Source organism: Heterodontus francisci, chromosome 1 (assembly GCF_036365525.1).
Source record: "Heterodontus francisci isolate sHetFra1 chromosome 1, sHetFra1.hap1, whole genome shotgun sequence".
Lineage (NCBI taxonomy): Eukaryota > Metazoa > Chordata > Chondrichthyes > Heterodontiformes > Heterodontidae > Heterodontus > Heterodontus francisci.
Window position 1 is genome coordinate 225,547,741 of NC_090371.1, and position 14,190 is coordinate 225,561,930.

General features: G+C 42.4%; 1 protein-coding gene across 1 annotated transcript in view; it reads left to right on the top strand.

Moving 5' to 3' along the window:
* ppid (peptidylprolyl isomerase D) overlaps window positions 1-13,761 on the top strand; it is a 96,860-nt gene extending 83,099 nt beyond the window's left edge. Inside the window, exons 5-10 of the mRNA XM_068041952.1 lie at window positions 3,000-3,122; window positions 4,838-4,944; window positions 10,799-10,958; window positions 11,957-12,043; window positions 12,212-12,254; window positions 12,375-13,761. Coding sequence (XP_067898053.1) covers window positions 3,000-3,122; window positions 4,838-4,944; window positions 10,799-10,958; window positions 11,957-12,043; window positions 12,212-12,254; window positions 12,375-12,463 — 609 coding nt within the window. The 3' untranslated portion in view covers window positions 12,464-13,761. The remainder of the gene's footprint in view (window positions 1-2,999; window positions 3,123-4,837; window positions 4,945-10,798; window positions 10,959-11,956; window positions 12,044-12,211; window positions 12,255-12,374) is intronic.
* Window positions 13,762-14,190: the final 429 nt, after the last annotated feature.

The window sequence follows — 14,190 nt, forward strand, 5'->3', positions numbered from 1 at the left end:
GTGAGTGTGTGCGGGACAGAGAGAGGGTGAGTGTGTGCGGGACAGAGAGAGGGTGAGTGTGTGCGGGACAGAGAGAGGGTGAGTGTGTGCGGGACAGAGAGAGGGTGAGTGTGTGCGGGACAGAGAGAGGGTGAGTGTGTGCGGGACAGAGAGAGGGTGAGTGTGTGCGGGACAGAGAGAGGGTGAGTGTGTGCGGGACAGAGAGAGGGTGAGTGTGTGCGGGACAGAGAGAGGGTGAGTGTGTGCGGGACAGAGAGAGGGTGAGTGTGTGCGGGACAGAGAGAGGGTGAGTGTGTGCGGGACAGAGAGAGGGTGAGTGTGTGCGGGACAGAGAGAGGGTGAGTGTGTGCGGGACAGAGAGAGGGTGAGTGTGTGCGGGACAGAGAGAGGGTGAGTGTGTGCGGGACAGAGAGAGGGTGAGTGTGTGCGGGACAGAGAGAGGGTGAGTGTGTGCGGGACAGAGAGAGGGTGAGTGTGTGCGGGACAGAGAGAGGGTGAGTGTGTGCGGGACAGAGAGAGGGTGAGTGTGTGCGGGACAGAGAGAGGGTGAGTGTGTGCGGGACAGAGAGAGGGTGAGTGTGTGCGGGACAGAGAGAGGGTGAGTGTGTGCGGGACAGAGAGAGGGTGAGTGTGTGCGGGACAGAGAGAGGGTGAGTGTGTGCGGGACAGAGAGAGGGTGAGTGTGTGCGGGACAGAGAGAGGGTGAGTGTGTGCGGGACAGAGAGAGGGTGAGTGTGTGCGGGACAGACAGACAGAGAGAGGGTGAGTGTGTGCGGGACAGACAGACAGAGAGAGAGAGAGTGTGTGCGGGACAGACAGACAGAGAGAGAGAGAGTGTGTGCGGGACAGGCACAGAGAGTGTGTGCGGGACAGGCACAGAGAGAGAGAGAGAGAGAGAGTGTGTGCGGGACAGACAGAGAGAGAGAGAGAGAGAGTGTGTGCGGGACAGACAGAGAGAGAGAGAGAGAGAGAGAGAGAGAGTGTGTGCGGGACAGACAGAGAGAGAGAGAGAGAGAGTGTGTGCGGGACAGACAGAGAGAGAGAGAGAGAGAGTGTGTGCGGGACAGACAGAGAGAGAGAGTGAGTGTGTGCGGGACAGACAGAGAGAGAGTGAGTGTGTGCGGGACAGAGAGAGAGAGAGAGAGAGAGAGAGAGAGAGAGAGTGTGTGCGGGACAGACAGAGAGAGAGAGAGAGAGAGTGTGTGCGGGACAGACAGAGAGAGAGTGAGTGTGTGCGGGAGAGAGAGTGTGCGGGACAGGCACAGAGAGAGAGAGAGAGGGTGCGGGACAGAGAGACAGAGAAAGTGGGGGGCGACACAGAGAGTGAGAGGAAGTGAGGTGGAGGGGTTAGAGGGAGGTTGGGGGGTGCAGAGAGAGAGAGGGGGAGGCGGGGGACAGAGAGAGGGAGGGGGAGGGACAGACAGTGTGGGGGGGGTAAGAGGGAGAGAGGTGGGGAATGAGAGGGGGGACAGAAAGAGGTGGCGGCGGCAGAGAGGTGGGGCATTGAAAATGGGGCGGAACAGGGAGGGGGAGCAGGGGAAACAGGGAATAGAGAGAAAGTTTGGGACAGAGAGCAAAGATGATACAGAGGGGGGTAAACAACACCGAGAGGTTGACTAATAATACAAGCAACAAATTGCCAGGTTTCTCACTAAATCAGTGTCCAACATAGTGACAAAAAATAAGTCAATAAATTAATATTCTGATTTAAGTCTTCACAAAAATGCACATTTGTTGTTGTTTTGATTTATAGCAAGATAAATTTTTCATACCTTTATCTTTCCGAAATTGTCTCATTGGCACCCTATGTACGACAAAAATTATAATGTGACCCCATTCAGTCCGCAAACGTGACTCCAAGCTTACGGTCGCACTTGTCATTTTAATTCTCCACCTCGCTCCCACTCTGACCTTTCTATCCTCGGCCTCCTGCAGTGTTCCAATGAAGCTCAATGCAAGCTCAAGCAACAGCATCTTTTCTTTCGATTAGGCCCTTTACAGCCTTCTGGACTCAGCAATGAGTTCAGCAATTTTTGATTTTCTGTTCTGGTCGTAGCTTTTCTCTCGTTTTTCTCTTTTTTTGCTTTCGGATGGCAGATGTTCATAATACTACCATTCACACCTCCTCTAGACTCATCTCTTGTTTCTTTCACAAAAGCAAAATACTGTGGATACTGGAAATCTGAAATAAAAACAGAAAATGCTGTAAATACTCAGCCGGTCTGGCAGCATCTGTTCAGGTTGATGTCCTTTCATCAGAACTTCTGTTTCTTTACTCGTCCCATTGCCATTTTCTTTGACCTTGCACCATGGAACCTCTCCTGCCCTCTACCTTATCACAGACATTCCCTTTTATTCTTTCTCCCCTCCCCCATTTTCACAGTGGCGCAGTGGTTAGCACCGCAGCCTCACAGCTCCAGCGACCCGGGTTCAATTCTGGGTACTGCCTGTGTGGAGTTTGCAAGTTCTCCCTGTGTCTGCGTGGGTTTTCTCCGGGTGCTCCGGTTTCCTCCCACAGCCAAAAGACTTGCAGGTTGGTAGGTAAATTGGCTGTTATAAATTGCCCCTAGTATAGGTAGGTGGTAGGGAAATATAGGGACAGTTGGGATGTAGTAGGAGTGTAGGATTAGTATAAATGGGTGGTTGATGGTCGGCACAGACTCGGTGGGCCGAAGGGCCTGTTTCAGTGCTGTATCTCTAAACTAAACTAAACTAAACTTATAACATTTCTAACTTTTCCCAATTCTGATGAAAGGTCTTTGACCTGAAATGTTAAATGTGTTTCTCCGCAGATGCTGGCAGACCTGCTGAGTATTTCCAGCATTTTCAGTTTTTATTTGATTTCCTGCAACCACAGTATTTTGCTTCTGGAAATATCTAATGATGTGATGAAAGTATACTTTCATTTGCCAAATATTCCTAATTGAGTATTAACCTTAACCAGTACAACATCGTGCTTTCTTAGGCTGTTTACTAAAGGTGTGTTTAATGTTTGGTAGCTATGTTTGATAGAAAACTGTGGAGAGATTACAGAAGGAGATGACTGGGGTCTCGCTCCTGCAGATGGATCAGGGGATGCATACCCAGACTTTCCAGAAGATATTGATGGAGATATGAATGATGTAAGTTATGGTTTCTCTGCCCTCTTCAGTTTTTTTGCTCGGGAAGCTGTATGACAAACTCTTTTTTTCTTCCAATGTTTTCCTTTCCTCTCGTAAAGGCACACTGGAGGTTCTGTTCAATGGTTCTTGGCACACCCCAATATCTTCTATAAGTGGCTATTTTTCATGTGCAAGTCTAGATTGACGTAGCTGAAAGTTAATTTGACTGGAGTAGGGAGAAGTATCAAACTCACGGCTCATCTTGTTCACAAACAAATCCTGCGGGGGTCCCTAGATGACGATTTTGAATGGGAGGTTTATCTTCCCTCCTTAGCCAAGGGGCATTGAGGCCAATTAACTGTCCTCACTGATGCTTATTGAGGCATCAGGAGAATTTACACCCGTTTATTTGTTACTGTTTCATCCACAGATTTTTTATATAAGACAAAAGAGAAATCCGTTTCACTGATCTCCTTATAAAGTGGTGTAGTGGCGGACAGCTTGGTGAGTTGAATGGTTGGTGGTTTTAAACAAGGAAGTGGTGGCCTATATGCTGAGCCTGCATATGTTAAATAATAAAAAAGTTAAATCACAGAGCTGCTTGCCCTCACATGTCATCTTGATAAAGGAAAGGGGGATAATCTTGTCTTCCCACTTCAATTGTGTTCTTATTGGGCCCAACCAGAGTATGGCATTGAGTCAAGTTGAGGAGAGGGTGCCCTGTGTTGGCCTCTAGTTTTTTTTTTTATTGACTGGCACAACCAAGCTTTTCAAATTGTAGGGTTTGGATCATTACCAAAATCACCACTTGATTGCAGGAACAAGCAGAGTAAAATTCTACATTACTACTGTGGAATTATTCCAGTATTACTATGTGGCTGTGCTCCATGTAGTGAAACAACTTGAAAAGTTTATTCACTATAGCTCACATTATTTTGTACAGGTACAGTATATTGAGTGATGGAACCAAATTGACAAGTAATGAGGTTTATTGTACAATAATTGCAGACTGGTGTACAAAATAGTTGTGTATTTGTTTGAAGTTCTAAGAGTACAGTATTCAGCTTAAGAACTGGTACAGGACATCTATATTTCTTTTTTGGGACGGAGCAGAATAGGGTTGAATGATCCACTGTTTGCACAATCGGGAAACATTTGAAAATCCAAGTTTTTTTTTCATCTCCAGTTTTTAAGACGTATTTTAAAAAGTGCTTCAGTGTTAGTAGTTGGACAATCACCTTGCCTTGCTTGGTTGGCGTCTTGAGAGCACCATTCCTACCAGCTGCAACATGGTAAATGTTATGGCTGCATTCTAGGTGTTGGGTATTTAGGTGCACAATGGAAAGCTACATATAGTAAATTAATGCGACTTAACTGGGTTGGTTCTCATGCTGTTGAAATTAGGCATGAACCTGCAGGCCACCAGTGGAAAATGTGGTGCAAGATTAAGTAGGCTGAGATCTACAGGAGCCATTTAACTTGGCTGGTAGTACCGTTTTCTATTGAAAATGATTGGTGAAGCCCATATTTCTGACAGCAAGGTCAAGGCAATCCTGGATTGGAAGTAACCCAGCAGTTTATAATTGGTGTAAGGGCTGGGAAGGTAAAAAGATAACTGAACCAGTAATTTGAAATCAAAAGTGAGGTTTCTCCTTTACTTCTGCTGCAACATACACTGATTATCTTGATGTATTTTCGTGAGCAAAGCATTTAAAAAAATATTTCTATTCAAACAGGTTGATACAATTGTACGGATTGCAGAAGACTTAAAAAATCTTGGGAATAACTTCTTTAAATCCCAGAACTGGACAATGGCAGACAAGAAATACACCAAAGCTTTAAGGTAATTACATTGGGCCAGAATTGGATGTTAAAATAATAGCAAGGCTAATAATGTCGCCATTTTTTATGTAAACAGTGCAGCAATATCAGGTGAGAAGCAGATGCATGGTTAAACTCAAATAGCCAAAAGTTGCTAAGTTGTGCCACTCCACCATTAGCTTCATAAAAATGGCATCTCTCCCTTATCTTCCCCATGTTTCCAGAACTTGCTGTATTTGCTCATTAAACGCCACAGAAAATTAAAATTTGTCATTCAAGGCATAATTACACTTTTAACAATGTGATAAGTATCAACTGCCAATCAACCTTTGAAAATAAACTATTACAAGTGTGGAGTCTCATTCCTTCAGGTTTTAAATTTTTATGGGAGATTTTAAAAATTTCACTTTAATGTAATTTTTTTTCTCTCTTAATCCAACCTTTATTTCTCTCCATGTGCCTGATTTGACATTGGATTCATCCACTTTAATTCTCCTTCTCTGTCCTTTCTGTGTTTATTATCTGTCAACCTGCTTTTTTTTAAAATTATGTGGGCGTTGCTTGCAAGACCAGTAATTTGTACTCATCCCTAATTGCCCTTGAAATGGTGAACTGCCTTCTTGAACTTGTGCAGTCCATGTGGTGAAGGTACTCCTATAATGCCAACAGGTAGGGAGTTCCATGATTTTGACTGTGTGACGATGAAGGAACAGTGATACATTTCTAAGTCAGGATGATGTGTTATTTGGAGGGGAGCCTGGAGGTGGTGGTGTTCCCATGCACCAGCTGCTGTTGTCCTTCTAGATGGCAGAGGTTGTGGGTTTGGGAGGAGGTGTCAAAGTAGACTCGGTGAGTTGCAACAGTGCATCTTCTAGATGATGCACGCTGCAGCCACTTTGCGTTGGTGGTGGAGTAAGGGAATGTTTAAGGTGGTGGATGGGATGCCAATCAAACGAACTGTTTTGTCCTAGATGTGGCCTGATTGGTTACAGAGATACCCTGTTGGTTGCCCTTTTCATTAAGATGCCAGATGCCCTGTTTAACTCATGTCATTATCAGCTTGAACTTTCAGCAACTTTGAGCAAATATTTTTGAGCTAAAATTTACAGGGGCAAGTCTATCTAATGACATGTTGTTAGATGCCATGATGCAGCAGAATCAGGACCATGTTTTAAACCTATCACTTGAGTGGCGAAATGTCTCCATTGTGATGAAACCTAGCTCATCTTATTGACGAGAAAATACAAGTGCTTTTTTAGGGAGAAAGGTCTTGTGTTTGAGGTACCACTAATTTAGATTCTCAAATCCAGTGAATTCATTCTCCCTCTCCCTCTCCCTCTCCCTCTCGTTCTCTCCGGCTTTTTAATGTAAATTCAATAGTGTGGCGATTTAAGTGTATAATTTACAAATTAATTTTTTTTTTTTAATTTCCAATGAGCCATACAGACCACAGTGATCTCAAGTTCAGACCTTAGTCATTGTTATTAGTTGAGTCAGTGAGGGTGGCTAGAGTTCACCTCAATATATAATCAGGAAGGGGTTGGTGATCAGCAAGATTCTCATTATTGTTCATTATCCAGTGACGGATGCTTGAAGTTTACATGTGTGCGTGTTGGGGTGTGTACAGGATCAGATTTGTTTGTAATATCCATGCGGCTGAATAGTTTCTTGATACTGGGTTGAGGCTTACATATCGCTATTTTAGCAAGTTATCATGTGGTACGTGTTGAACTCTACCCCCACAGAAGGGATAGGGAGCAAAATGTTGGGGGGGTGGGTGGGTGCAAGACTTAACTTCTGGGAGAGCAGCGGAGAGGAGCGGGCCTGTGGGAAGAACATGGAGCAAGGAGCGGATAAATAGAACCCTAGGATTGCGGCCTAAAACATTTACCTTCCGGGAGAGGAGTGGACTTGCAGGAAGAACGCTAAGCGAGGAGCAGTTAACTAGAGCCCCAGGATCACGGCCTAGAGCACTTACCTTCCGGGTGAGCAGCAGAGAGGAGTCCAGGCGTGCCAGAGTTTTAAAAACAAAGTGAACAGTGACGTCACAGGAAAGCTGCAAGGTGATTGGTTGGTGAGTGAATGCTGTTCGGGAATAATTCTAAATAGCTGGGTTAGTGCGCTACTGTTAGGGTGTGTGTGTAAATAGCTTAATAATAAGGAACAAGTGAGTAGTTGGTATTTTTTTGAGTATAGTTTATTTTAACTAGTGAACTGTATTTAGTTTTAGTAGGATTTATCAGTACTCGTCAGGTTTTATTAATAATTCTAAGCTGTTGTAGTATTGGTAAGTTTTTTTTTTTAGCAGTAGCAAAGGGTCAGCTAATAAAAGTAAAGGAATGGCAGGGGTGCTTCAACCTCGAGAGTGCACCTCCTGTGCTGTGTGGGAGCTCCAGAATGCTTCCTGTATCCTGGCGAACCATTTGTGCAGGAAGTGCTGTCAATTGAAGGAGCTTGAGCTCCAGGTTTTGGAACTTGAGTGGCAGCTGGTGACACTGAGGATGAGAGCTACGTGGATAGCACGTTTATAGATGTGGTCACCCCACAGCTTAAGAGTATGCAGGGAGAGAGGGAATGGGTGACCACCAGGCAGTCAAAAAGAATCAGGCAGGTAGTGCAGGAGACCCCTGAGTGCATCTCACTCTCCAACAGATATTCAGTTCTGAATACTGAGAAAAGTGATGCTTCACCTGGGGAGTGCAGCCAGAGCCAATGACAGCCCCCCATTTTACTTTTATTTTTAGTTATTTTTTCTTTTTCTTTTTTACAATCTTTTTTTTGCATTTATTTCATTTCATCTTAGTTTGTTGAGTTTGCTTACCCACTTTTTTTTCAGGTTTGCACTTGCTGCTGTTCAATATTCAGTGCATTAACACCTAATCTGTACTAATGCTTTGTCTTTCAACACGCCATTAACATATTGTTTGCCTTTGCTCCATGACCTTTTGATCAGCTATGTGGCCTGGTCCAATCTACACCTTCTCCTTTGTTATCTCTTGCCCCACCCCCACCTCACTTGCTTATAACCTGTGACTTTTCTAATATTTGTCAGTTCCGAAGAAGGGTCACTGACCCGAAACGTTAACTCTGCTTCTCTTTTCACAGATGCTGCCAGACCTGCTGAGTGGTTCCAGCATTTCTTGTTTTTATTCCATAGCACCACGGGTGGCTCAGCTGCACCGGGGGCTACAGGGAAGTCTGGAAGAGCCATAGTGATAGGTGATTCAATAGTTAGGGGAATAGACAGATGTTTCTGTGGCCGTAGACATAAATCTAGGATGGTGTGTTGCCTCCCTGATGCAGGGTCAAGGATGTCACTGAGCGGCTGCAGAGCATCCTGAAGGGAGATGGTGAACAACCAGCAGTTGTGGTCCACATCGGAACCAACGACATAGGTAGAAAGATGGATGTGGTCTTGCAGTCAGAATTTAGGGAGCTAGGTAAGAAATTAGCAAGCAAGCCCTCAAAAGTAGTAATCTCCAGATTGCTCCCAGTGCCACGCACAAGTAAGTATAGAAATAGAAGGATAAGACAGATGATTGCGTGACTGGAAGGATGGTGCAGGAGGGAAAGCTTCAGATTGCTGGGACATTGGGACTGGCTCTGGGGGAGATGGGACCTGTACAGGCCGGATGGGTTGCACCTAAACAGAGCCGGGACTGAGTTCCTTGCGGGGCATTTTGCTAGTGCTGTTGAGGAGGGTTTAAACTAGTTTGGCAGGGGGATGGGGACCTGAGGGTAGACTCAGCTGGGACAAATTCAGAAATTAAAATGAAAGGTGGAAAATTAATGGATGAGCCTGGAAGACAGAGGAAACGAGGTTTAGAAAATTAAAAAAAAGAGTTTGGCAGTGCTCAATGGTATCTATATCAATGCAAGGAGTATAGCAAATAAAGCAGATGAGCTGAGGGTGCAGATAGACACGTGGCAGTATGATATCATAGCTATTACAGAGACATGGCTTAAGGAGAGACTGGAATGGCAGCTCAATGTTCCTGGTTACAGGGTTTTCAGATGCGATAGGGAGGGGTAATAAGAAGGGGGAGTGGTAATTTTGGTCAAGGAAACTATTACAGCTGTGAGGAGGGATGATGTTGGAAGGTTCATCAAATGAGGTCATATGGATTGAGCTAAGGAACAAAAAAGGGGTAATCACACTGCTGGGAGTGTACTATAGACCCCCAAACAGTCAGAGGGAGATAGAAGGGCAGATATGCAGGCAAATCTCTGAGAAGTGCAGGAACAATAGGGCAGTAATAGTATGGGATATTAATTACCCCAATATGAACTGGGATAGTTTTAGTGTGAATGTAATTGAGGGAGCATAATTCTTGAGATGCATTCAGGAGAACTTTTTTGCCTAGTATGTAGCAAATCCAACAAGAGTGGGCGCAGTTTTAGACTTAGTTTTAGGAAATGAAGATGGGCAGGTGGAAGGAGTGGCAGTGGGAAAGCATTTTGGTGGTAGTGATGATAATTCAGTCAGTTTTAACATAATTATGGAAAAGAACAGAGATAGAACAGGAGTTAGAATTCTCAGTTGGGTCAAGACCAATTTTACTAAACTGAGGAGTGACTTAGCAAAAGTCGACTGGAAACAGCTACTTGAAGGTAAATCAGTGTCAGAACAGTGGGAGTCATTCAAAGGGGAGATTCAAGGGGATCGGGGTTAAACATGATCCCACAAAGAAAAAGGGTGAGGCGGCCAAATCTAGAGTCCCATGGATGTCAAGGAGCCTACAGCGTAAGATAAGGCAGAAATAGCGAGGAGGATAGCTGTAGGCTGCAGGAAGATATTGATCTGGTCAGATGGGCAGAAAAGTGGCAAATGGAATTCATCTTGGAATAGTGTGAGGTGATACATTTGAGGAGATCAAACAAGGCAAATGAATACACGATTAATGGGAAAATACTGAGATGTGTAGAGGAAGTAAGGGACCTTGGAGCGAATGTCCACAGATCCCTGAAGGTAGCAGGACAGGTCGATTAAGGTGGTTAAGAAGGCATATAGAATTCTTTCCTTTATTAGCCAAGGTATAGAATACAAGAGGGGGGAGGTTATGCTGGAACTGTATAACTCATTGGTTAGGCCACAACTTGAGTACTGTGTGCAGTTCTGGCCGCCCCATTACAGAAAGGATGTAATTGCACTAGAGAGGGTACAGAGGAGATTTACAAGGATCTTGCCAGGACTGGAAAAATGCAGCTATGAGGAAAGATTGGATAGGCTGCGATTCTTTTCCTTGGAACGGAGAAGGCTGAGGGGAGATCTGATTGAAATGTACAAAATTTTGAGGGGCCTGGATAGAGTGAAGGCAGAGGGTCTATTCACCTTAGCAGAGAGGTCAGTGACAAGGGGGTATAGATTGGTAGAAAAATTAGAGGGGAGATGAGGAAAAACTTTTTCACCCGGAGGTGGGTGGTGGTCTGGAACTCACTGCCTGAAAGGGTAGTCGAGGCAGAGACCCTCAACTCATTTAGAAGGAATCTGGATATGCACCTCAAGTGCCTTAAGCTTCAGGGCTACGGACCAAATGCTGCAAGGTGGGATTAGAATGGGTGGATCGTTTTTCGGTCAGCACAGACACGATGGGCCAAGTGGCCCCTTTCTGTGCCTTAAACGTTCTATGATTCTGTAATGGGGGAGAGCACTACAGAAATGGATTAAACAGAGAGAGTGGAGTTGGAGCATTGGAAAAATCATAACCAACTCTTTTCAAATGTTGACATCTCCTTGGGATGTGAAGAATTTTAGTTTGGCAATGTGTGTTTGATTTTGGTAATGCCACCATATCCCTGCCAGGAGCTCCAGTCTTGGATTTCTTTTTGTATCTTGAAAAACTAAGGTTTTAAACTTTTAAAATATTCCCTTTAAGATACGGAGCTACTTTAAGAGATGAAATTGTTGAAGAATCAACAGAGAAGTCGGACTCAGTTAAAAAACTGGAATCTATTGTGTTAAGTTGTAATCTGAATATAGCCGCATGCAAGCTGAAGCTCTCTGACTGGAACGCTGCCATTGAAAGCTGTGATGAGGTTAGTGTTCGATATTTAATTAAAAGTGCAAAACTTTATTTAATACAACCAAGTGGAGTCATTGCTGAAATACTGGGATGTTTGACATTGAAATAGACCAATATAGAATGATTCAAAATAACTTTCAGAACCAGGGTTGTTTTCAGTATACAAATAGGGATTTTCTTTTTACTTTTGATGGATGTAAAAACACATGAATCAATATAAACATTGCTGGAAAAATTTATTATTTTAGAAAGTGCAACTTCGTAGCAAAGTTAACGCTTTGAATCAGTGGAACTCTGATGTCTGTAAATAGTCTAGGAACTTTTAATGGAAGAGTTGTTATTTAGATTTTATTTGATTTATGTGATTGAAGTTCTAAAATGTTACAATCTATACGGTCCAGAAACAGTTTTGTTTTAAATTACTTTGATTTGCTGTGAAGTTAGATGCAGCTTACTTGTGGCCATTTCCTGGGGATTTTTTTGATTTAACATGAAAAGCCATTTACAATAAAATAAAAACCTACAAATGCTAGAAACACACAGAATCTGGGGAACGAAACAGAAAATGCTAGAAATACTCAGCAAGTCCAGCAGAATCTGTGGAAAACCTTCCATCAGAACTGTACAAATTTGCAATGAACAACATTTAATTAGGTGCTGAACAAAGAGGGGGTGAAAACACACACAAGAGCAAGTATGAGTAGGATGACCTGTAATGTAAGACACGAGAGAGATAAATAGCATGGAAATAGTGGTAGGTTCTGTTGCATGTTCAGTGGCAGTGACTGGTTCTGATGAAAGGTTAACAACCTGAAACGTTAACTGTTTCTCCCTCCACAGATGCTGCCTCACCTGCTGAATTTTTCCAGCATTTTCTGTGTTTATTCCTGGGTCTCAGAAAAAGTGAATTAGATTTCCTTGCCCTGTTTTCACCACTACTGCAAAACAGAATATTTAGCAGATGCTATTGGGAACAGATCTCATGTATAACATAATTTCTTCCTCTAACAGGCTCTTGAAATTAATCAATCAAACACAAAGGCACTTTACAGAAGGGCTCAGGCCTGGCAAGCAAAGAAGGATTACGATCAGGCACTGGTACTGTAGCATCATAAATTCTTGTGATTTGGTACATTTGTCTTTGACATTCTGTAACATCAAATTAACAAAGATGGTGAGAAGTTGGAGTAAATCCACGAGAGAGTTGGGAAGGTGGAAATTACCCGCATGACATCTGAGTAATTGAAATATTTTGTTTTTAAATAGGATGATCTTAAGAAAGCTCAGGAAATTACACCTGAAGATAAAGGTATGTTGTAAAATCATTAGCAAATTTGGTTCCAATACCTACAAGAATAACTGGAAAATTAACTTGGGAATCTCCTTATCTCACAAGTATTAAGCCTGCTTCCTTTTTATCTTCTTGCAGCTATAAACAGTGAAATACTCCGAGTGAAACAAAAGAAAAAGGAACAGAAAGAAAAAGAAAAGGCAACTTATGCAAAAATGTTTGCTTGATAAGTTGATTTTGTTTCATACTTTTAAACAGCACTCTGGGTTGCTGTTTTTTGTCTTAATTTTCTGAGGACTGTGTTGGGTTGTTTGTTTGGGTATGTAGTCTGTTTTACAGACAAAGTGCATGTTGTTTGAAGAAAACTAGAGACTAGAGGGTGAACAAATGTTGAGATTCAGCTGCAGCGCTGTCACCTTATTTGCAAGTGTCTGTTGCAATGGAGCTGTTAAAGATATCTGATATTAAAATAAAGGTCTAAACTATTGTTCCCTGCCAGATATATTGATATTTCTATTTATAGATTTCTTCATTTAATAAATGTATGGAAGAAGTAATATGTGTGAGTCACTGTTCTTGTCTTTGAAGAACTGCTTTGCTTTTATAAATACAATTGCAACTAAAGTCATAGTAGTAAGTTAAGATCTCAATGAGGTGGTCTGCAAAGGGTTACACTATATATGGCTTATAAGCAGAGTTTACTGTGGTTATTTAATTCATATATGGAAGACAGTGTTTAAAACTTGTATAATATTTTTTCATATTGGCACAGATATTGTCCTAAAGTTAATTTGATCCAGTTTACTTGTAAATTGAATATTAAAGATGAATAGCAATTCAGTTCCAGCATTCTAGTTATGCTTAGAGCACAAAAGGGGTAACCTGCCCTTTTTATTGAAAACTGACTTTACATTCTGCTCTTGCAGCTGTTCATCTGTCAGCATTACTATCTTTGAAGATGACATTATGTTGGACATTCATCCAGTTGCCTTTCAGCTCCTGTAACTTTCTTTTTTCTTTTTCTGCAAAAACACAGAATAGCACATAAACGCATTACAATAAACAGAGTAACACTGAGAAAGGTATTATACGCTGTCTACATTTCAGCAAGGAAAACATTGTTTGGTTGGTACATGTGGTTCAGTGAGGGGTAAAATTTGATATCAAACTGTTCTTTTATTTACAGTTATTGTAATTGATTTACAATCCGTTCAAAACTGTACTTTTTACAAATGACAGCTGATGTCTGCATCAGGCTGGAATTTAGGCCATCTTTACTTGAGACTACTTCTAAAGTCAAATTAAGCCCATCTAGGTTGCATTTCTTAAATGCAAAAGGAGTACCAGTTGAAGCTTATGTGTGTTTTTCCCTCTAGTCTGATGTGTATTGTTTACAAGAAGTTAAACTGAAAAATGTTCAATGCTGACTACCATGAACTCAATGTTCAGAAGTCTGACCAATGTATCTGCTAAACGCATACCATAATGCAATGTTACAAAAATAAATGTTGTCTTTTCAATAAAAGTCTTGTTTAGTTTAGAATTTTATTTTATAGTTTGACTACTCCATTGAAGGTTAACTTCTGTTTGGCTAAATTTGTGCAAGTTGTGTTAAAACAACTCCCTCAGTAATTGACCATCTTCACTTGTATCCTGGGGAAGTTTGTTCCCCATGGCCAACGTCATACATTAAGTGGTTAATTGACATTGAAATTGACAGCGAGCCAAAGAATATTAGGAGGGATTGCCTAAAACCCAGGACCCAGCGGTGAAAAACCTGTGTCTAACTGCACCATCCAGTGGGTTTGAAAGAAAAATAAATTGCCAGCTTATTCTAAAAACATTTTTGTTGTGAAGATACTGTTTAGTTATACCATTTTCTCTTCCTACCTGAAACATTCATTCCCTTCATCGGCACACAGTGGCAACAGTGTATACCATCTACAAGATGCAT